This window comes from Chelon labrosus (assembly GCF_963514085.1).
Source record: "Chelon labrosus genome assembly, chromosome: 6".
Lineage (NCBI taxonomy): Eukaryota > Metazoa > Chordata > Actinopteri > Mugiliformes > Mugilidae > Chelon > Chelon labrosus.
In genome coordinates this window covers 22,149,624-22,173,625 of record NC_140342.1, presented here as the reverse complement: position 1 = coordinate 22,173,625, position 24,002 = coordinate 22,149,624, and the positions used below count along the sequence as shown (strand labels likewise).

Sequence of the window (24,002 nt, the reverse complement as noted above, 5' to 3'; positions counted from 1 at the left end):
GGCCAAAACCGGCCCGCCAGAGGGTCTAATCTGGCCCGCGGTATGACTTTGCGAATTGAAAAAATGACATTGAAGACATTAACTGCAATTTTTCCAATAAAAGTAATTGCTATTCCTGGGGTTCACACAGATTTAGTAAGAGTTGTGGACATAACACAACACTGAGACCCAGCACTAAACAGAAATTAAGAAATGTCCAGTCATCAAATGTAAACATTTTCATAATGTTCTTCTTTGCACTAAAACAAAGGGAAACATTTGTACACTTGTCGTTATTTATAGGTAAATACGTAAATCGTGTTACTGGTCTCGCCCCCTTGACGTCAAACTGGGCTGTATGTGGCCCCTGAATTAAAATGAGTTTGACACCCCTGTCTTAGAGCCTTTAACATGATGCCATAGTGACACACAGTTTGAATGTGCATTCGAGAGACTGCAAATGAACTGCTGTATGGATTTTAACATTAATGCTCTGGACTTAGTCACGACTAATGATGAAATCCTCGTTTAGGCACAAAAACCTCTCAAACAGTCAAGTGATGTTTCTCACATTGATGGGGTATCAGTTTATTTTGTAATATTTCAGGAAAAGAACCCTGTAAATTAACAATAACACATACCAAACTATGATTTCAGTGAGACGCGATAAAGAATAGATCATTGAAAACATATACATTTGATAAAATTCAAGACACTTTCCGGTTGCATTCAACAAACTGTCAAATTACTGCAGGTTTGTGCAAATGTTCAAAGTCTGCATCACTGAGAGCTCCTACACCCGAGGAGTCCTACCTCCCTTGCAGGTGAATCTCCTGATGTATTCTGAGGTTTCCCTGCACGGTGAAGCTTTTCCCGCACTGCCTGCAGCTGTACGGCTTCAGGCCGCTGTGGAAGCGCTCGTGCCTCAGGCAGTTGTCCTGCCGGGAAAACATCTTGCCGCAGATCTTGCAGCTGAACGGCCTCTCTCCCGTGTGCACGCTCTGGTGCGTTTTCAGCCGGGTCTTCTGCGTGAAAGACTTCCCGCATTCGAGGCACCGGAAGGGTTTGGAGGGCTGGTGTGCGGCCTTGTGCTCCTCCAGCTGAGATAAGCGGGGGAAACCCCTGTTGCACACGGAGCAGATGAAGATTTTCTGATTTGTTCTCCACACATTAATCAGCCTTTTTGCTCTTAAGCTGTTTCTGCTGTGGGTGTGGTCTTGAGCGTTCGATGCTAACAGGCCTGCTGCGGATCTCTGCACATTACAAATAACTAGTGATGGTCCGGCTTGTTGTGAAGCAGACTGCAGACACTCATCCTGACTAACCACAGGATGTAAAACATGTCTAAACTGCTCATTATGAACAGACTCTGAAGTGGTATCTCCCATGCACATAGGGAGATCCCCCACCTCTACTTTTACAGGCACACTTAAGCAATCGTCTGCAGCTTCTTCTGCTGCTGCTCTTGATAATGAATTGACCGAGTCTTCTGATTTACCGTGAGCAGAAAATTGCTCAGCTTGCGAGGTTAAAATCTGTACATGCTGCTGCATTGCACCAGAGCTTTTCTCCAACATGCCACAAGGGCGAGGAGGCCACATCGAGTCATGTCGCCCTCCTGCCTCGGAGCAAACGTCTGCGTCGTCCGTTGTTTCTGTTGAGGCGGGTTCTTCTACCGGCTCGTGTTTCACGGCCAGCCTGGCGTTACGGCTCTCGTCTGTTCCACTTTGAGGCTCGCACAGGGAATCAGCAGCTTTTGGTCCAAGATGAGCTGCGCTCGTTTCCTGATCGGCGTTTTTGTCTGCAACTAAAGAAAAGGAAAGACAACAGAACGAGCGCATGGAGTTGAATCCCAGTTTACAAAGCATGAAGACAGCTGTTAGCAAGGAGAGTACAGAATCAACAGTATTTATGTGAACATGATGTTACTTCTTTAAAACCACAGATTATCAATTTCTCATGAGCTCAGTTCACGCTTACTTCAGTTTAAAACAATAAAATGTCTCCTTTCAATACAATTTTACTCAAAATCAGTTGATATGTTGAAAATTAACTGCCAATTATTTCCCAGACGTTGCCTAGTTCCAGTTTTCTTGGTTTATTTGCAGCCTTTCTTTGTCTTATGCACCAGCCAAGTGTACAGCTGTTTCCTTTTGTTCTGCCAAACCAAGCCATTGTTCCTATTTTTTTTAAACGCTTTACTAAGAAATTGATTCATTTATTGCGAAAGGTATTTGTAAAACAGTTTTCTTACGTACTTTAACAAGCTTTTCATGTACGTCAGCATACATACACCCATGACTATGTCACAAAATAAGCAGATACATATTATTTATCACGTGGAGTCATCCTGCTGTAATCTTGGTTGCTGTGGATAATTGTGCAATCCCCTCTCATATTCTGGGTCAGAGAAATAAGGATTTTTATTAAATGTCAATCACATAATACTGTTCTAGTTGAGCCCCTGAGTAAAAATTTAGACCTGAAAATGATCATAACAGGTCCCCTTTAATAATAAAATTGTTGTGTTTTAGAACATTTTTTATTATTATTATTATTTTAACCTCAGTGTGGCAGTCAGTTATTTAGTATCTGATAAATGAGAAAAGCAGCTCTAATGGGTTTGCATGTAAAAATGAACAGTGCAGAACTAAGCCGAATTTAACAGAATTCAATAATAAGTTGATCTGGGTGTTAATTATATTATTTTACGCACGAAACATTGTGTAAAAGTAGGCCAACTCTCAATTTCAGATTTTTTAACTGAAGCTCGCATTGACAGCTCTGTCCACAGCCAGACGTTGCTTACCTGTTTGCTCCTCTGTGGTTCGGCCCGTCGCAGCTTCCCGAGCTTTGCACAGTTCAGCCTCCGTCAGCTTCAAACTCCTCCTGAGCTCCTGAATCTCACTCTCCCTCCGACGCATCTCCAGGCGCAGGACAACACCCCCGTCCTCCACCAGCTTCGTAATCTCTGCCACCGCGGCTTTCGCTAACACGTCCAAGATGGCTGCGACCTGCGCGCCGAAAGAGGAGGGGAAAGACATCCCGCCGAGTAAAATAAATAAATAAAATAAAAATAAAAGCTAATGTCCCACCCTTTACCAGACAGCTGGTGGTCCTGCATGGAAGGGAAGCACCTTCACAGGTGTTTTGTTTTGGTTTACTTCCGGGAAAAATAAAAGGCGGATGTGACGTAAGGGCTGCGACCGTAAAACCCCTAATAATCGTGCTTTAGGTTTTATTTAACTAGAAAATATCTATAAAGACAGAGCAATACAAAGAATCCGTGAATATTCTTTTATTTTATTATTATTTTCACTGGAATATTAAGTTTTATGTATTTATTAATACACGTACGGATTCAGTTTTAATAATGAAGGAGTGTTTTAGCCTTATTGCATTACTTTAGGCTTTGTGTGTGACTTGTTCCAGTAAACTTTAAATAAATGAACATAAAGACGTAAGTTGAGTGAAAAACAAGTAATAATAATAATAATAACAATAATAGACACCATCAAGACAACATATGTTTATTCACATATTTTTCACCTATTACACTTTAAAAGATACATACATCGTAAAGTTAAAAAATCTTCTATAATAACATGGCTAGTGCAAACAGTGGGTGTGGTGGAGCTCCATATTTAAGGCTAATCTTGCTACTTTACGGACCGAAATGGATTTTATTTTGCAGACCTCAGCGATGGAAGCTGCGTAAGTTTAAATAAACATATTTAAAAAGGCAGTTCATCCAAGATATTGGAGCAGCACTTCCACCTCACTGTTCACTATCAGTTTCAGTTTTATTTAATGACCATCAGGCAGCATAATTGCATTTTTTTTTTTATTTATTTTTTTTTTCATCTACTAACTTCCGAGGTATCCTGTCATGCTGGGGATTTAAGATGCAGATCACGCAGATGAATATCCCCAGACTAAGTCAACCCAAGTTGCATATTAACTACAACTTTCCTTTACATTCCTGTCATTTCTCTACAGTTTTCTGTCTTATAAAGGGAAAAAAGAACATTCTTCCCCAAAAAATACCTAAAATAAAAACTATGAGTTTCCTAACAGCACATGAAGTCTGTGCGCAACATTATGTTCACTTGCATTATTTACTGGGAATACTGTTGTTACAATTTGTATTGAAATAAACTCCTCAATCAATTTAAGAAAATATAGCCTTTTATGCTACATGTAGAAAAATAGTTTGTACAGAAAGATGACTTCAGATCAGTATACTGTACAGACAAACCTCCTTCCCCTGCACTTCACTTCCCCAGTCCCTCTGCCTCGCCCTCTCCCTCTCGTATTCTCTCTTTTTCTCGCCTCATGGTTGCTATGGCGACGGCCTCATCGAAGCACATGCTGAGGGGGCTGTTTCTGCTCGAGGCGCCTTCGGCCCCGTCCCTCCTCCTCTCCCTCTCTCCTCCCCTGAGCGTCGGCTTCCTCTCGTGGCTCTCGTCGTCTCCGTCCCTCGCCTGTTCCGCCCTGTCCTGCTCTGCCGGGACTTTCGCCGCGTTGTCTCTTCCCGCGTCGGCGTCTCTTCCCGCCTCGGCGTCTCTCCTCTCTCGTTGCTGCTGCTGGTGCCGGAGGGTCAGGGCGGTTATCTTGCAGTGCTGCGGCTTCGGGGGCACGACCGGCACCGCTTTCACTTGGTAAACCTTCGGATGTTTGGAGACGACCAGCTTCCTGTCAACACTTCCTAAGCTGATATCACTTTTCTCAGGCTCCCTGCTCTCTTTCAATTCCTTCGCATCATGCCTGACCTCCTTTGGTTGTTTATCTGCGCTTGCCGGTGTCCTGCATGGCTCGTCAACGCTCTCCTTTCTGTTGTTCTCTTTTTCTGGCTGTTTCACTTCTCCTCTGTCACGGTGTTGTGCTTCTTCACCGAAAGCATGTTTCTCTTGAGCTGCTTTTTCTAAGTCCTCATCTTCCTCAAACTCTTGTTTCACCTCTGGGTGTCTAAACTCTCCTTCGTTTCCCTGCGACGTTTCCTCCTCTCCCTCTATTCTAGCTTCAGCCTTGATATCGACTTCCTTCTCTGCGGAAACCTCTGCTATCCGTGCTTCTTCCTTTTCTCCATCCTTCATCGCATCTGCCCGCCCTGCATCACCTTCCCTCTCAGACTGCTCCTTGTCCTCTATCATTTCACATATGAGTTCTTCGAATTCATCCCAGATGTTTTCAGGACCACTTGCGCTCTCATCCTCCTTGACGCTGTCGTCGCTTTCTTTAATTTCCGGAACAACTTGTTGGCACAAGTCCTCTTCCTCTCGGGGTGTTTTGCCGTCCTCTTCCACCACCCCGCCGTCATGCTCTATTGTCTCCCCACAGCTTCTAGGATGTTCTGTCGACATTACAGAAGAGTCCTCTAATGGAAAGGCTTCATGAGGAGGTGGACCATCACACTGAAGAAATCCTTCGTCCTCCTCCTCCTGTGCGAGCTCTGTCTCCTCCACAGTGTTTGATTCTTCGTCGTTCTCGAGGCTCAGAGCTGGAAGCTCCGCGCAGCAGAAAGTGGATACGTCTGAAGTGAGAGCGTTTTCACTTTCATGAGCGTCTTTCATGGGTTCTTCTGTTGCTTTGCTGCGGACAAATGACAAATTTGAAAGCGTTAGATGGCATGAAGACAAATTTAACATACAACATAGTCTTTTCTTGTGTAAGTGTGAGAATTAAACAGGACTCTTCACTTCATTCTGCTTTCACTCTTCTTTTGGTTGGGTTGTTGAAACCTTTGCAGATTCATGCTTATTAAATAATACAGAATTATCATATTTAAAACTAAAATTTCAAGTAGTTGTTTTAATGATAGTAAGCATCTAGTGATATCGGTCAGTTAAATGTTTTACCAAAAAGAGCAAAATATGACAATGCATATCTTCAAATTTCCTTTTCTCAAAATTAAATGTTTTTCCTCATATTTTTAGAATGAAATCTTTATTTTAGAAGCACTTGAATACACCAAATCTTCCCGATTTAATACTTTGTGTGTATCTATCTATCTATCTATCATGGAAAAAAGGTGTGAAAAACACTTTTCTGGAAAAAAATAGATAAACAAAGGCTCAGATTTCTGTTCTGGAAATGTAACCAGATAATACCTTAGTCACTTGTTTAGACTTAACATTTCAGGAGACTTGTAAAATCAGAATCAGAAATAATTATGTTAATGTAGATAATCAACTGGGGAAGATAATACAGAGAATGTATTTTCATTTTCTGTTCTAATGACAAGTTTTAAGCTGTAAAGTTGTACGTTTTGACATTTCCACTAGAGGGCGCATGAAATGAACTTTAACCTGCAGTTTACGCTTCTGCGTTAAGTTGACGCAGAGGCTAAGGTGTTAACACAGACACCTACACAGAGTCTATCACCGTAGCTGACGTGCACCTCCCCTGAAATGCAACTACGCAGTGTCTGGGTGGTGTTGTTGCAGAGCGAGACAGACTGACGAGCGCACAAGTATAAATGGCTCGCACCGGCATAGGCTACGTGCGTAGGTCCTTGTGTTTAGGTCCCACAGCACTCTAAAATTGCCTTAAAGCGAGAATAAGCTCTGCAAGTAACGTTACAATTGAACAATTAATTTGTTTATAGTATGAAACTTACAGTTTATCTGCTCACACAAGAACAAGCCGAGCGTAGCAGGACAATATATTTGTACTGAAACCAGTGCAGATGTGTTGAATTTCTTATGAAGTGGACTATCTTTAAATTTGCATTTTTTTTAAAAAAATGTTGCGTAATCTTACTTTTAAACCTGGACTAAATCAAACAGGGTAACACAGAGGTTATGATTAATTTGGCCACCTGATAAAATAATATTCTCTCCCCTTTTAGTTGTGGTTTAGCCTCCAGTCGGCGCCTGTGAGAATTATCTGACTTTCTTTTTTTCTTTTCTTTTACTACGTTCACTGACATCATCTGTCTCTGCACACATGAGAGTGGGTGAGAAAGCTGAACTAAAACAGTAACGCTTCAGACTGTAATACTTAAACAAAGAACTGAAAAATCCTAAATGCTAAGGGTCAAAGCACCTTTAAATATGTATTCCATTGCAGCTACAGCCTCAGACAGAAATTCACTCGCTTGACAACTGAGGCAATGCTATAAAATCACCATTAAGAATCAGTTCTCACCTTTCCATATCGTTTTCCAGCTGCTGAACATCCTCCTCCTTCCTTGTTCTCTCACTTTCTTCGAGTCCATCCCTATCTTCTTTGTCCTTCACTTCATCGGTTGTTTCTTCACACGCGGTAGTTTCAGGGTTCAGATCCCGGCCTTCTCTTTCCGCTGAGCTCTGGAAGCGAATCATCACGGGAGCTCTGTCGGGAGTGGGAGTGTCTTGCGTGTCAGTGTCCGTTTCGAACCCGTGCAGACCGCTCAGAAAGAAATCCGGCGGAAGGCTTTTAACAAACATGCTCTCGTCTTCCTCGCTGCTGTATACGTGCTCTTCACACTCGTCCCCCGTGTCCTCCTCTTCAGAAGACATCTCCTCCGGCACGAGGATAGGTGAGGTCATGTAAGGCAAGCTGAGGGATTTAGTGTGTCGGTTTGAGTCGCTGCTGAGCGGTCGGTGTGGCTTTAACTCGCTCTGACTCTGGCTGCGTGTTTCAGAACGTGGCAGAGAGTGTGCCTGGAACTCCCCGGGATGATGGGAAGACTGAGACTGCTCCATGATTTCGTACTCCTCGTCTGAGTGACAAGGAGGCTCAACGGAGAACTCGTTCACCTGGAAGGTAAAGAGACGGGAAGTGAAAAGGAGCTTCCGAATAAATCCCTCAAGTGTTTCTCTGAAAATTCAAACAAGAAGTGGCTGTTCTCTTTTTGCAAACCTACTACCTCTTATCCCCACTTCTTCAAACCTCATCTCAAACACACACCTGATAGGGTACACTGCAGTCCATGTGGTCCATGGCGCTGCAGTCCATTTGGTCCAGGAATTCAAAGTTATCTTGAACGTAGCCAGACAGCTCGTGTTCCTCCTCCACATTCTCCACCTCTGTTGAGTTGAGGATGTCAAAGGTTTCCAACACGTCGTCCTCGATATGCTCAGTCTCCGCAGGCTGAGGATCATCTGTCCCTTTCATATCTGTGAACGAATTATAAGCCGCGAGTTTAGAGATGAGCTGATGTGAGTGGTGTTCATTTAAAGCACTGAACATGCAACAGAATGAGCCCACGATGCAAGAACGCTGCAGAAAATAAGTGAAAAGAAAGGGGAAAATAAAAAGAATGGCTTTGAAAGGATTAACAACTGGAGAAAGTTTAGAATATTGAGGTATTTGCATTCGTATCCAGTGATTATTGAATCACTGGATGACTTGTAAAGACAAATGTCCTCACTCTAATGGTGCCAAGTGAGGACATTTTGGCTGATCCTCACTTCTTCACAAAAATATGTTGTCACTTTGCACAAATGTCCTCACTGTGATCGTGCGAAATGAATGTCTAAGTAGTTTGTCACACAATAGACTATTAATAGTTTGAGTCATTCTTTAAGAACATCTACTGCATTGCTGGTGGCTCTGTGAGGTGAAGTCTTGAAAAACAATGCTTTTCCTACAACTAGATCTGGAGAAGAAAATGATGAAATGTGGCAAAGCGCCTGCTGTCACAGAGGGAAGTGAGAGGCAGTAATTGTACAAATAGTGTTGCTCATGTTCAAAATAAATGCATGTGTGAAGACTGAAAAATAAGAGCTAGAAAGAAGAGTTGGGTTGATGTTATTTTACTATTAACAAATTACTATTCAGTAATTGTTACTTGAATCCAAAAGTATTCGTCAAAGGGAAATTCTGATGTGCCGTAACCAGACGAAAACTCAAAGCTTCATTGTTAAAATTCATCGTAGTTGTCGAGACATAAAATGTGAGTGTTAAAGTCATTGGCAAGTCATTCAGTGTTTGTTAAGGCACCAAAGTTATTAACCCTTGTGCCCTCCTCAAAAATTCACTACCCTCTGGATACCTTTGAGACAAAAAAAATAAATAAATCTGCTATTAAAACGTAATAAATCGTGTGCATTTTTCACACATCACATATTTAACATTTTTCTCTTAAAAATCTTGTTCAAAATGACCAAACATTTAATAATTTCCTGGATTTTAACCCTGTCAATGGAAGTTTAATTATCTAAAATATTTAAAATTATTAGTTGTTATAATAAAGAAAAAAATACTCAAAAAAAATAATTATTTTCCAAATAAAAAAGAGTAGAGGAATGTGGCTTCTGTAATGATTACAGTCTTGATTTGTCAAAGATTAACAACAAGACTGATTTTACCTCGTTGGTATTTTTATGTAGTAACAGATACTTCCTCTGGACACCTTTGTGGCAAAAAATGCCCCATTGACTTCCATTAAAACTTATTTTTTTTAATCTCACTGCCGTTACAGTATGAAACTATGTATTCTGTAATGTCAGCATTTAATTTTGAAGAAAAGTATGACATTTGTTACTATATTCCACCAGATTCAACCATATTTCATTGTAGGCTGACCATAGACTGTATATAAAACTATAAATATAGACAAAGAGCTGCCTTGCCGCTCTGCTCTACCTCCACCAGTTGCAAGAAAATGTTGGATAATACACGGTATTTATTTTTAAGAAAATTTCTACAACTCCCACGGTCCCGCAGGACTGCTTTATGGAGTGGTTGGCATGGCAACTGGTAGTCACCATTATGCCACATCCTGATTCTATAGCGTCAAATAACTAACTAAAACTAAACTTATCCAAAAGATTGACTCTTGAACATGCATCAACATTATATTAACTACCTACAATGACAGAAACCATCCTTGAAGAAATGTTACTTGACGTGTATTTTTGTGTTTTAGTTCGGCCCAAGTCCCATCCACTAACATGGAGGAGGTGGATCTTATGACCTATACTGCAGCCAGCCACCAGGGGGAGCTCTACTTGCTTTGGCTTCACTTTTGGCTTCTTTATACAGTCTATGAGGCTGCCACATGAAATTCTTGTATTTTTATATATAAAAATGATTGCTATGGAGCAGTGTGACTACCAGAGGACCAACAAGTGGTTTGTGCTTGGACCAAAAATGGGTCTATCCAATCAGCTTGCGGCTCAAAATAATCATTAATAATCAGCTGCAGGCTTGGCAAGCACACTCAAGGCGATCATAGTTAAAAAAAATACATGTAAACATACTTACCCATGTATACACTGTCAACATCTTGGTTGCCATCTGCAGCACGTTCTTCAGTTTCTTCATCTGCACTGACGCTTTTGTCTCGTTGCTCTCTGGACACACTCTGACCTCCTGTCACCTCCTCCTGCTTCTTTCTACAATCTCTTCTCTCCTCATCCCCAGCTCCTCCCCCTTCTTCCTCACCAACACCTAACACTGCCACCGTATTCACCTCCACGTCCACGACCCCTTCCCTGTTCTTCTCTCTGTGACGTTTCTCCTCCTCGTCAGCCTTTTTGTCTTCTTCCACCTTCCATTCCATTCCTCTTTTTTCCCTCTTCGCAGGCTTCTCTCCTCCCTCTTTACTTTCCACCCTGTCCCCTGCATCCTTGTCTCTGCCCCGGTGGATGACCCTGTCGCCTCCGCCCCCTTGTAGCACGCCGAACGCCAGGTTAGAGGTGATGTGTAGTGGCACAGTAACCAAGGTGGGCCCCGTGATGTGCATGGCTGCTCTTCGGCCCACTTTGGTGGTGAGTCCTGGGGATCTGGACTGGACAGTTTCATTGCCCGCTACCCCTAAACCTTCTGGGTCAAGAGCTGTGTAGGTGCCCTGAGTCCCCCCGCTCACTAAGCCTGTTCCCCTGCGGTAGGTCACAGCATATTCACTGCTGCCACCGGTCGATGGTGCGGCGTCCGAGCTAGGTTGAGGGGAGGGGGTGACGGCGGCAGACATGTTGGTGGAAGGAGGGCGCTGGCCGTGGCGCCTGGCAACTGAAACGTGACAGAAAAATGAGTGCAGGGACAAAAAAAGTGTTCCATCCAAATTAAAGCATGCGCTGATTTTAATATTTCTGTCCCAGAGACATTCGGTTTTCCTGAGTTTTCCTAGAACTACACTTACAGAAAAGACTCAATGAAAACTACAGAAGATAGGTCATTGATTTTAGCTTCACAAAAATGTAATTTAACAAGTTTCACAAGCAGATTTCTCCAAACGCCAACACTGAACATTATTCATTCAGCCGTTCGTTCATTTTTAAGTAGAGTAAATAGGGTGAATTAGATTTTATTTAAGTCTGCAGCCTTTATAATCTTCATTTAATTCATGAAATATGTTGAGAAATGTTTGAGAAGATGCACCTTCATGTGGATATGGGTTGCTGAGGGAGTCCATGCTCCTCGCTGGTCTCAAAGAAACTTTTTCCTTCTCTGGAATAAAAACAAAAAGAAGAATCTGTGAATCTGTGAAAGCTGATCATGCAGACATTTTTAAAACTGCATAAAACAGAATGTAACAATTTGACTTTCAATGAAATGTTCGATTTTGATTGATTTAGTTTCATTTCCAAGTCATCAGGTTGTGACAGAACATCAGCTCCCTACTCGGACAGAAGAAAATGAATAATCTTTCTTCTTGCATCAGTTATACAGTAAATATGTTATTTTATGAAATGTGACGACATTAATAATGACAGAAAAGTGATGAGGCAAATATTTTTGATGGAAAAGGAGAAGGTGACCTGAGTAGGACCAAATACCACAACTAATTTCCATGACTATACCTTTAGTTGAGTGTTTGTGCCTTCTCTTTGTGTCCTGGAACCGTACTCCGATGTTAAAGATGGACATCCACTTCCTGCCTTTGAGAGATCCTTTCCTCCTGAAGTGAGGGAGAGATTAACAGAGACATGGGTTATATCCAAAACCTGTTTTCTAAAATACAGATACCATGTCAAACGGACGGTCTACTCACTTGTCTGTGCCTTCAATGATAGCGTGGTAGGGTCTTATTGCAAGAGGACCGTCCCCTGGGCTGATGTTCCCGAAGTTGGCGACGGACTGCATTGGAACGGACTTGAAAAAACCTTCGTCTGGAGCGCACATCGCCGTCGGGGAGGGGAGGGACTTCCTTCTCTCATTTGATACACCTGATTAAAGCAGGAGAAAGAGATGAGGCAGGTGTGTGTTTGTGTGTGCTCTTGTACAGCTATCTTTCTGAGGGCCATCAAAGTGAGGACATTTATGCAAAGTGAGGACATTTTTGTAAAGAAGTGAGGACCGGCCAAAATGTCCTCACTTCGCACCATCAGAGTGCGGACATTTGTGCAAAGTGAGGACATTTTTGTAAAGAAGTGAGGACCGGCCAATATGTCCTCACTTCGCACCATCAAAGTGAGGACATTTTTGCAAAGTGAGGACATTTTTGTAAAGAAGTGAGGACCGGCCAATATGTCCTCTCTTCACACCATCAAAGTGAGGACATTTTTGCAAAGTGAGGACATTTTTGTAAAGAAGTGAGGACCGGCCAAAATCTCCTCACTTCGCACCATCAGAGTGAGGACATTTGTGCAAAGTGAGGACATTTTTGTAAAGAAGTGAGGACATTTTTGTAAAAAAGTGAGGACATTTTAGTAAAGAAGTGAGGACCGGCCAAAATCTCCTCACTTTGCACCATCAGAGTGAGGACATTTGTCTTTACAAGGCTGTTTGAGGGTTAAGACTCGGTGTGTTCTGACCTGGTTCGGGAAACAGCTGAGGGACGTGTGTGAGGATGAACTCTACCACGATGGACTGGACCCTGACCTCCATGAAGGCCGCTGTACCGTTGAATCCAGACGCCTCGATGTCCTTCGACCTTAAAGCACACAATGATTGATTGATTGGTTTATTTTTAGGGACAAAATGTGATGCATGTTAAAAAAAGAGGAAGGAAGAATGGATGAGTGAATAAATGAAAGGACGGATGAATGAGCTTAATGGTTGTCTATATCTCTGAACATTTCATATAAAAAAATTTCCTGCAGAGTCAAAGCTGGTAAAGCTTCAGTGTCTTGCTCAAAGGACAAGCGCACATATAAAAACTGTATCACTGATATTAGCTCACCGGAGCAGATTGGGGGCCCAGACGATGGCCAGGTTCCTGGCGTGCATGTTGGTTTCTGAGGAATATGAGGCCATTCTGACGAGATGACGCATCAGGTACTCCAGAGTCCTGCAGAAAAAAAAAAACATGTCATCAAATTTAAAATTACTAACTTTTTTATTACACATCCAGCTACCTATAGGCTCGGGTTGTCTTGGTAACCCTTGTATATTTCCCACCCCAGATGCGTCACCACTTCTTGACAAGAAAATGTTGTCAGCGTTCACCCAGTGCTCCAAGCCCGCTATCGTGGTATGAGGATGGGTAGGAACCGAAGTCATGAACAATGTTTCCTCGCGATAAATGTTGGGGGAACTCTTGGTTTTCATCAAATTTACACCGATCAGGCATAACATTAGGACCACCTTCCTAATATTGTGTAGGTCTCCCTTGTGCCTCCAAAACAGTTGTGACTCATCAGAGAATGGACATGGGCCTTCTGAGGGTGTCCTGCGGTGTCTGGCAACAGAATGTTTTTAGTTGGGGGCCTTTGGGTCCTATGGGTTGAGGGGAGGGGCCTCTGTGGATCATCCCACAGATACTCGATCAGTTTGGGATCTAGTGAATTTGGAGGCCAGGTCAACACCTTGTCCTTCTGCATCATGATTTTTTTTTTTTTTTTTAGTTGTTCCTAATGCGTTTGTGTGTGTGTGTGTGTATGTCTGTGTCAGGCTGCATCATGCTGGGGATGGCTGGTCTGGTCTAGGTGGTTGCTACATGTCTAAGTAACATCCACACCAATGAATGCCAGGTCCAAAAGTTTCCCAACAGATCACTGAATTGTCACAAGATGGTCAATGTTATTTACTTCTCCTGTCAGTGGTCATAATGATGTGGCTGATCAGTGTATAATAACATAACCTCATTAACAAAGAGGAACCCTGGCAGTCTTTGTAAGAGCATGAACTCTTCAAATGGCTCAAAACTGATTAATTTTGTTGTAAAATGCTGGAGATAACGTATCAGGGCAGACACTGGATTGTGTAATAACGACTGTAAATGTCTTCACTGAACTAAACACACCTACTTTTTATGTAGGAACAGAAGCAGACTGTACCTGAAATGTGGCGCTGGCAGTTCTTTCAGCACATCTGCAATCTTTACCAGCCTCTCCTCCTCCAGCTGGATGGCCACAGCCTCCTGTAAGAACACACATGTCATCACTGCTTTCCTTACTTCAGTTTAAGCTACGACATTATATCATGTTTATCTTTTCATGTTTTCAAAAAAAAAAAAAGTGAGCCGTCTTATATGCACTGCCTGGGTTCAATGTGAGATCTGGAGCTACTAGGATGTGATCTGTGATCTTGCAGATGCAAGAGGAAGGAAACGTGTGAAACATGTCTGACTCACAGCAAACTTGTCATACAGCTGGTATGTGAGCAGAGGGTTGGGCAGCTCTCTGAAATAAGCCTTGCACAGAGAGCTGACGCAGTGGATGTCCTGCAGGTACACATCCTTGTTCAGGTCCGGAGCGCCGTCGCTCTCAAACTCACCCCTGGTTTCAGGCAAGCAAACACGGGTTCAGTTCAGATTTACATAAACATAGCGCACAAACCGGAATGAAACTTTGTCGAGGAGCACATTGGACATTCGCGGATTCAAACGACTCACCTCAGCTTCTGGATGTTGGATGAGACTCCGGACAACCTGTAGATTCCATCCACGATCCCATTATGCTCAACAAACTCACTGCAGATTCGCAACACCGGAGGAACTGTGGGATGAGTATAATAATAATGATAATATGCAACAACCTTAATTTAACATCAAATTACTTATTTGGTTGTTATAGAGTTTGTCTTTCTGGGTCATATTGTGTTATAAATGATCCCAAACAAACTTATTTTTATTCATTCATTCATTCATTCATCTTCTGTACCCGCTTATTCCTGTTAAGGGTCGCGGGGGTCTGCTGGAGCCTATCCCAGCTTTCATCGGGCGAGAGGCGGGGGTACACCCTGGACAGGTCGCCAGTCCATCGGAGGACTTATTTTTATTATTTTTATTATTTTCATTAAACTTGTGCAGGATCATTTGCGCTCAAGAGGTTACAGTGTTCGTGTAGAATAAAAAAGAGCAAACAAATAACAGCATGAAGGTATTTCTCTGTTTTTTTTTGTGCAGATTTTTGTCATTTTGACATTCAACAAGGAATAAACTGTTTAATGCATTTTGCAGATTTAATATATATAGGCAGAACGGGGGAATACTTATGTAAATATCAACACTTTGGCGGATTACCGTGAAGATTTGCAACGACTATCATGATTCTTATAGACAGGTGCTAACATTAAGGTCCAATTGTTGGATTAAGTTAATCAGAATCAGAATACTTTATTAATCCCTCAAGGAAATTGTTTTGTTGCTGTTGCTCCCATAAAGTGACAGTTGCTAGTTAACAGAGCAAATACAATAGAATGAAAGTAATACAAAATATATATAAAAAAATAAGTAAGATGCATTTTAAAGTAAAAGAACAAGAAACATCTCAACAACTATGGGATGGATTTAAACACAAATTCATGTTACGGGATGAATTTGATCAATCTGACTCCGGTGATGTCCATTTTTCATGACCAGCTCAAAATTTAAGTTGATTTGATACTGAAACTTAACCAGAAACAAATATAATCCCATTCCCATCATCCTCAGCTGTACTTTGTGCTAATTAGAAAATACGATGCTATTTGCTATCTACTTGCTTATGGTCAGCCTGTTGGCATAGTCATTGTTGGGGGGGGACATGTCTTCCTCCCCCATTTCACCTCACGTTTCCTCGTCCTCCATTCTCATCTTCTCTCTCCTGCACTCGTTACTTACCCTTCTGTCCTCTACCCTAGCCCTGCCACCTTACCAGACCCTCGCACCCTGTTAACATTTAGCTGTTACGTCAATACGATTACGATTGCTTGATAAACTACGGCACATGGACCCTCTGAAGCTAATCAAATAACTGTACAGTCTCATGAGGGTCACGTTATAACATGACCTGTGTGGTTTGACTGTTAGTATAGAAGTAACTGAAAATGGAGCTTTAAAATGGACCTTTTCCTGATTTCATATCTGTCTGAGAAGCATCACTGCAAACTGAGAGATTAAGCAATTTCTAAAGAAATATAAATGAGTTCTCTGCTGAGGTTAGATGCCCCCATAGACAACAATTCATTTCCTCTGCAGGCCGGCGTCTAGAGCGTGCTGTCATGTCTGCAGGTGGAAGGAAGCCCAAAATCAAAGTCGGGCGTATTTCGTTTCACTTACTTTCCTGAGAGGTAGCGGTCAGGTGCTCCAGCAGATCACATCCAAACACCTTCTCTTTGTTCGCTCCTTTTCTTCGATTCCTTCGCATGTCTTCCTGTTTCCACCTCACATTCAGACCGGGTCCTGTGCTGCTCTGCTTGTGACAGTCCGGCTCGCTGACTGTCTCCGCTGGATGTGTTGATCCAACTCGGGTTAATGTGCCACTGACTTTGTGGAGGCGCTGCACATTTCACAGATTTGACCCTGCCACTGCTGCTGCCACTGCTGCTGCTGCTATTGATGATGATGATTCTGCTTCCTCTGCTTCAGTGCATGTTGTTGGGTGCAGGTTGTTTCCTCTGTAAGCTGCGCTGCATTGGAGCTGATATGTAAAAGCTGCAGTGTTAGGACATACTTTGGTTTACCTTCCGCCCTGCAAAAGCAGAAATAACAAAGGTTTCTTTGTGCGAACAGCAGCTTCAAGTTGCAGACAACAATCTCCCCTAAAATCAAACAAATTGCACTCAATCCTCAACGTGCATATGTGGCTCTCCACTTCCCCCCCCCTCGATGCACTCAATTTCTTTTTCGAATGAAAGGCCACACCCTTGACTCCGAACTTCTCCTATTCAGTGCTTATGTATGTTTCTCTCCAGTCACACTATAACGTTTCCCCGAGCCGGCGGGCCCACCTCGCCGTCCGGCCTCGGCTCCGGCCCCCGTGACTTGGGTCAATTACGGGCCCTGTCTGCTTTTCCCTGCCCACATGTCACGGCCATCGCGGCCCCGTTCTCACTGCAGCGGAAGTCGAGCACCGTTAAAGCTCGAACACAGACAGACGTTCAAAACCGCCTCCCCGACCCTCTGCATCTCCCTGACACCTGTCACCTCTCGCTCCCTTTGTCCACCATCCCCTTCCTATCCGTCCACTTTTAGGAAAGAGTTTAGAAACTTTAGGTAACAAACAAGTTGGGGGAAAAAAACAGTGTTCCTACCTTCACTCTGCATCGGCACACAAGTAGCAGCATAAAACGATGACGCAAGAAACCACTAAACTTCCCCTGTTAACTTCCTGAGTGTCTCTCCTTCTCTTGCGCTTTCTCTCTGTATGCGGGCCCTTGCGTTTCTCCGCCTCTGCTGACTGACTAGGGAAATCAGTTCATTGTATCTGTACAGTTCATCTATTTCCCTTTATGTGCTCTGTTTGCCTCCGTGCAGCCTCGGCTCTACGTGATTTACTCATCTAATAGGAAGAAGTAGTAGCTGTACGTGCCTACAGGACAAAAGTGATCCGGCCCCTGCTTCCTTTTCAGTATTTCACATCAGAGTTACGCTGCGAGCCGAAGTGCCACCAAGGCACGGTGTCACGAAAACAGTTTCCACAAAGTGTCGGCATGAGCGCTCGCCAATGCCACAAAGCATATTTAAGACTCCTCATACAGAAACTTGAGCACATACCACCAAAGACAAGTGCAAAAGTGACACACACAAGTGCCACACCACAATCACGGGAAGAGACAGCAAGCAACACAAGTACCACAGAGGCCATGACTGCACCGTGGAGAGTTTCACAAAGTGGGTCCACTGCTAAGAAAGACAAAAAAGGCTTATTATCACCACGTATTGTTTATTATTATGAGCCGTGAACATCCTACGTGTACAGTAGTGTGATAATGTGTGATAATGACAGTGTTTTATATGCTATAAAAAGAGTTTCTGAGCTCATACTGGAGTTAAAATGCATTGCATTGCAGTAAAAGGTGATTCTCTGCTCGCTGTTTACTTTCATCTGATTATTTGCATGTGTGGGCTTCGGTTGCTTAACTTCCTGAATTTTCAACTTGTTCTGCTGTGACGCTTACGTATCTTATCTTATCTCATCTGATCTTATCTAATCTGAAAATGGCTTCTGATAGTAATGATGTTCACACGCACCGACCGGCCATGACATCATGACCGAGTGTTTAATCGTAAAATTAAATAATAATCATCGGTCAAGTCAATGACTCTGATTATCTCATTGTCACGTGTGTAGGATATATGTGGCAGGAAGTGAACGTGACGTCCTCAAAGTTGATGTTGAAAGCAAATAAAAAAAAAAAATGGACAAGTGGAAGGAGTTGAGGGACTGACCTGTTCACAGACTGTGGTGATCAGTATCTATCAAAAGTGGACCCAGGAAGTAAAAGAGGTAGGTGAAGTGGCCACAAGGTCATAGGCGGCCAAGGCTCACTGAGGCCTTGCTGGTTCTGATAGAAAGGAAACAGAACATACAGTGGATCACAGTTAGTTTTTTAATGGGGCTGTGTAGCCGCAGACCAGTCAGGGTGTCCATGCTGACCCTGTCCACTTTAGAGAGTTTCTACAATGGACACGTGGGTATCAGAACTGGACCACAGATCAGTGGAAAAAAGGTGGTCTTGTTTGATGCATCAGTTCTTCACAAGGGTAGCCTATGTGTTGCTTAGCTGAGGAACAACAGCCACATAAATACCAGGACCCAGGTTTCCATTCATTCATCTTCTGTTACCGCTTGTCCTGTGAAGGGTCCCGGGGTGGCTGAAGCCTATCCCAGCTTTCAGTGGACAAGAGGCGGGGGAAACACCCTGGACAGGTCTCCAGTCTATCGCAGGGCAAACACAGAGAGACAGACAACCATTGACACTCAAACCTATGGCCAATTTAGGTTTTAATTCACCAATGAACCTAACCAGCATGTCTTTGGACGGTGGGAGGAAGCTGGAGTACCTGGAGAGAACCCACACAGACACAGGGAGAACATGCAAACTCCAGAAAGGCCCCAGTTGGACTTCTGGATTCGAACCTGGAACCTTCTTGCTGTGAGGCATCAGTGCTAACCACCACACCTGTTTGTTTTGTTGTTTTTTAAACTGAAAACTATTTCAAGTGATTGCTAATGACAAAAATAACGACACAACTTGGAATGTAATCGATTATTTTCATGTTTACTGTTTAGTCCCCTTGTTTAGAGTTTATAAACTGTGTATTATCAGCTAATAGGTGGCTAATAACACATTATAATGTAATTAGAAGCAGATCCAGGTGCTCATCTTTTACGACACGTTAGTCGACGCTAATATGGTAGAATACGAATGCATAGTTATAAAAATATGCCATCATAAGAAAGTTATCTGAATTAAATTAAAAAACACGGTACTAAGATTTGTAAATGCAGCTAAACTTATTAAATTTTTATTTTATTTTTTAAATGTAGTCACCTGATTAACGGCAGCTGGGGTCACAGTGCGCATGTATTCTGATGTTTACGGTAATGGCGTAACGTCACTCCCCAGCTGCTTGAAAGCGGTGTTGCTATGGTGACCTCGTTTCGTTTGTCAGTGCTTCCCATAGGGGCGGAAATAACGCGAAATAACCCTTAAAGATTGAATAAACGTCCACTCGCGTTACATTTTGTTTAATTTCCTTTTTAAAAAAGGAATCACGTTAAATTTTGTTATTATTAACAGACTTGGAGCGAATCCGTCCCTACGAACTCCACGGGTGTTAAAAACAAACGAGCCTCTCCCTCTGTCTGCGTCCGCGGAAGCAGTAGCTATATCAGCACACTTCCCAGTCTGCGACCGGGGCGAACGCGATTCTCTGACCATATTTGAATACATTTAATCAGAAACTGAGACACAAATCACACAGAGGCGCCTACAGTAGAAAACATTTATTTGTTTTCATAATTTACAAAAAAAAAGGAGCCGAAACCGGTCCAAGATGGAGAACTGCAGCTTCCAGAGCCAGCTGCTGTCCGTCATGGAGGTCCTGGCCAAGGCAGCTGTGACGGAGATAAACCGGCGAGTGGATGACAGCTGCGCGGTGCTGCGGCTGGAGGTGAGCCGGAGCCGGCGGGACATCGAGCTGCTGAAGAGGAAGTGCGAGGTGATGGAGGCAGAGCTGAGGAGGAGCAGGATGAGAGCCAGGAGGAAAGGTGGGGAGAAGGGGTGAGGCATTTCACTCCCTGGGTTCAAGTTATCTGTGTTTAAATGTCTCCTGTGTTCCTCCTCAGGGTTAAACGCTCCAGGTGTGGAGAGATGTTCTCCTTTAGTCAAAGTGGTTTTGAACCGTCAGAGCTCAGGGTGGGACACGCAGGTGGAGGCAGAGACTCACAGTCAATCCCAGCAGGTATGAAGAATAAATAACACCCATAAAACTAAAACAAAGGCATCTGAAGTAGTTTTCTAGGAGTTTAGGCTTTTATTAGGAACATCCGGGCTGATGCACACTCAAAACATACAATGGACGAGTGGTAAAATATCCTAAACAAGCCCAGCTGCCTTTGATTTTTGGATTTCCATGACCTGCATGACTGCTAATCTTATTTCTTTATTACTTTTGCTGCAGTGTGACTTTAACAACAACACTCTCTGCAGAAGAGACGTCATCGACTAACTTTATGTCTGCAAAGGGCTTTTTATGTTCAACCATCAGCCCAAAACCCAAATAAATTCAGTTTAAAATTGACGTCGATGTGCAGACAGTAGAATTAAATGTTAATCGACAGTATGCACTCATCTGGCATAACATTATGACCAATGACATCTCGTTGGCTGTGCGTGTGTCAGTGGGTGGGACATGTTAGGCAGCATTTTGTCCTGAAAGTTGACATTAGAAGCAGGAAAACTGCACAAGGTGATTCTTTCAGCAGGATAATGCTCCTTAAAGTAAAAATGATCCAACAACACAAAAACAAGTCCAAGGTGTTGACATGGCTCAATCTCAGTCTCGGTCCGGTCGAGCATCTGGGCAAACAAGTCCGATCCATGGAGGCATCACCTCGCAACTCGCAGGACTCGCAACGTCTTGGTGCCTGATACCGCAGCACACCTTCAGAGGTCTAGCGGAGGCCATAGCTCGACGAGTCAGTGCTGTTTTGGAGGCAAAAGGGGGGAACTACATCATATTAGGCAGCTGATCATAATGTTATGGCTGACGTTCAAAAGTATAAAAGCTTCAGTATATAACTGTAGTATAAACCACATTTGAACCTTTCTGTAGATTTATTTCCATATTAATTACCACATCTATAGTCAGGCTTGTGTGTGTACTTGTTGGACTTTACCGTCTTACCGGTCGTTGCAGTGCACAGACGTGGAACCTGAGAACGAAGCTGAAGACGTGCAGGTCAAGGTGGAGTGTGCAGACGAGGACAGGTGGAGGGTCGACCCGGAGGACAAGCTGAGTGAGTGCAAACACACCCACACACACACGTACATTTTAGAAGTCGGTTTTCTCCATTTGCATGAGTGAATCAAACGCAGCGTGCAGGAGGTTTACTTCACCTTGACACAACTTACGACCTTTCAAACACGTGTAGACGTTTGCATTAAGATCCGATCTGGGCGACCCGATCACAAGTGACCAGCTTTAGGTGCGTGTGTTCGCACCTGGCGTTAAGATGCGTCTCCAGCCAGATGGCTAGATCTGATCCCAATTTCACGATGTGTAGGGTGCAGTCTGTCTCTAATGGATCTCTACCGCTGCTCCAGAGACGAGAACAGCCCGGTTTATGTGCATGTGTCATGACCTTTGAAGGAATTTTGTGGATAAATGTGACCCAGATCATCTCCAAATGTGGTCAGAGATCAGATCCCTCAAATACTTAATACGTCCTGGTGGTGTTCACATCTGTCTTTTACGAGATTGGATCACCCACATCGGATCTTAATGCAAAGTCTGAACAGGCCCTGAATGTAAAGGAGTGTTTAACCTAACATTTAAGTACAGCTGACATTCAAAGACCGAAAACCTAAATCATCCATCTATTGAAATGAATAAATGTTTTGTGCCTTGATTTCTGGTCATGTAAAAGGACGAAGGTGTTTAATTTGCCAAGAGTCTGATCAGACTCCAAACTGAAGTAGACTTCCTGTGCTTCCTTTAGTCTCTGGAGCGGAGCAGCTGTCGTGTTTCAAAGCCTCACAGCCGGCCCAGATTGACGGCTTTGCGGATGAGAACCCAGCCGACTCCGACTCTCTGGTTTCTCCGGCAGACGGCTTCGACGCTTTCCCAGACGAGGAAGTAAACAAAGACCAAAACGAGACGCGACTCACAGTGAAACGTGAGAAAGAGGAAGAGCCCGATGAGAACGCAGCTCCGCCTGATTCACCCCGCACGTCTGTGACCGAGGACCAGCTGTGGTCGACCAGTCTGTGCGGAGACGACGCCGGCGATCTGAGCGTCCCGTACGCTGGGCAGCAGTTTGAGCACATTGCCACCGTGTTTGCGCCTCAGACCGGATTACATGTAGAGGATGTGGTGTCCAGAGGTCACCCGCTGGGCAAATCTGTGGCGGTGAGCGCGGCGAGGGCGAAAAGGCGAGCCAGGACCTTTGGCTCCAAGAGGCCGCAACCAGACGAAGGGCACGGCGCTTTAGCTCGGATCAACCCCACGGACTCGAGCTCGACTCCTCAGCAGCCGCAGCATCAGCGCAGAGATGCGGCGCCCCGCACGAGGAGCCCCGGCGAGGATCCGAACCGCGGCTTCGGCCTGGCGAGGAGGATGAGGACGCCCTGGAGGCCGGGCCTCGGCGAGAAGAGGTTCAGCTGCACGTACTGCAGCAAAGGCTTCGTGAGGTTCAGCCAGCTCAAGGAGCACCTGAGGAGCCACACGGGCGAGAAGCCGTTCAGCTGCATGCAGTGCGGCCGGAGCTTCACCAAGCAGTGCAACCTCATCAGGCACGCCGTGGTGCACAGCGGGGAGAAACCCTTCGAGTGCTCGGTGTGCGGGAAGTGCTTCACCCAGCGCTCCAGCCTCAAGTCCCATCAGAAGACAGTGCACTAAGTGTTTTATATAGTCCGTTACATTCTTTATATAGAGCTAGGCGATATTTTTGATAAAATACTTTTATTTATTTATGAAAAAAAGTGTTAGATAAGCTAGTTTGTGCCACGTTTGACTTCTATCTCTGATTAACTCCACGGATTCCCGCTCAGTTCGCTGCGGGCTTCTCAGCTTATGTGAAAAATGTTTTCGCAGTTACACTTTTAAAATGTTTTATTGTCGTGACAAAAAGTTTAAATCAGTAAAAAATATGTCAGGACTGCCCTGCGATGGACTGGAGACCTGTCCAGGGTGTACCCCCGCCTCTCGCCCGATGACAGCTGGGATAGGCTCCAGCAGACCCCCGTGACCCTTAACAGGACTAAACGGGTATAGAAGATGAATGAATATGTCAGGACTTACCAAACATACGGTCACGTGATCAGGGAAGGAGGACGGCACAAGGCAACCTGCTGGGAAAGGAAACAAACGCAGCCACGAAAACATTCGTCCCTTTGTTTGTTGAGTTTGTGTCATTTAATGCTAACGTCTGTGTAAGTTTCTGCAGAGCCTGAACCGCACAGACCTTTGGGATGAGAAAATACGACTACAGAGGATCCTGCAGAAGCCTAATTTAAGGCTAAATGCTCACAATATTTAGCTGATGCTTCACTTCATTAGCTTCAGTCTTGGTGCAGGTAACGGTGATATAGTTTCCTAGAGGTTTTTAGGCTCTAAAAGTTTACAGTTTTGTAAGGCAGAAATTAAATCTGAAATTTATGCCTTGTTGCTTTTTTTCTTCCTTTTCCTCTAACCCAGAATGTACTGATTCTCACACATCTGCATTAAAATCAGAAGAAACACTGCCTGGCTAAAAATAAAAAAAAGTCACCACCTGGAT

At 43.8% G+C, this 24,002-nt stretch overlaps 3 protein-coding genes across 3 annotated transcripts; 1 reads left to right on the top strand and 2 right to left on the bottom strand.

The window, feature by feature from the left end:
* Positions 1-415: 415 nt before the first annotated feature.
* LOC311489044 (uncharacterized protein) lies at positions 416-3,228 on the bottom strand. The gene is made up of 2 exons (XM_084545943.1): positions 2,789-3,228; positions 416-1,786 (listed from the first exon to the last, which is right to left on the bottom strand). The coding sequence occupies exons 1-2, from the start codon at positions 3,021-3,023 to the stop codon at positions 789-791; spliced, it is 1,233 nt and encodes a 410-aa protein (XP_084402069.1). The 5' UTR covers positions 3,024-3,228; the 3' UTR covers positions 416-788.
* A 299-nt stretch (positions 3,229-3,527) lies between these two features.
* On the bottom strand, positions 3,528-17,448 carry LOC311489508 (uncharacterized protein). Its single transcript, XM_084546622.1, is given in 15 exon segments — positions 3,528-4,298; positions 4,300-5,571; positions 7,129-7,721; positions 7,873-8,081; positions 10,174-10,920; positions 11,290-11,358; positions 11,712-11,809; positions 11,903-12,077; positions 12,666-12,784; positions 13,034-13,141; positions 14,130-14,212; positions 14,426-14,570; positions 14,687-14,789; positions 16,334-16,745; positions 17,308-17,448. Coding segments are annotated over 14 exon segments (3,897 nt in total). The 5' UTR covers positions 16,422-16,745; positions 17,308-17,448; the 3' UTR covers positions 3,528-4,210.
* Positions 17,449-19,805: 2,357 nt separating this feature from the next.
* On the top strand, positions 19,806-23,866 carry LOC311489413 (uncharacterized protein). The gene is made up of 4 exons (XM_084546484.1): positions 19,806-20,270; positions 20,349-20,464; positions 21,422-21,521; positions 22,224-23,866. The coding sequence occupies exons 1-4, from the start codon at positions 20,057-20,059 to the stop codon at positions 23,120-23,122; spliced, it is 1,329 nt and encodes a 442-aa protein (XP_084402610.1). The 5' UTR covers positions 19,806-20,056; the 3' UTR covers positions 23,123-23,866.
* The last annotated feature ends 136 nt before the right edge of the window (positions 23,867-24,002 follow it).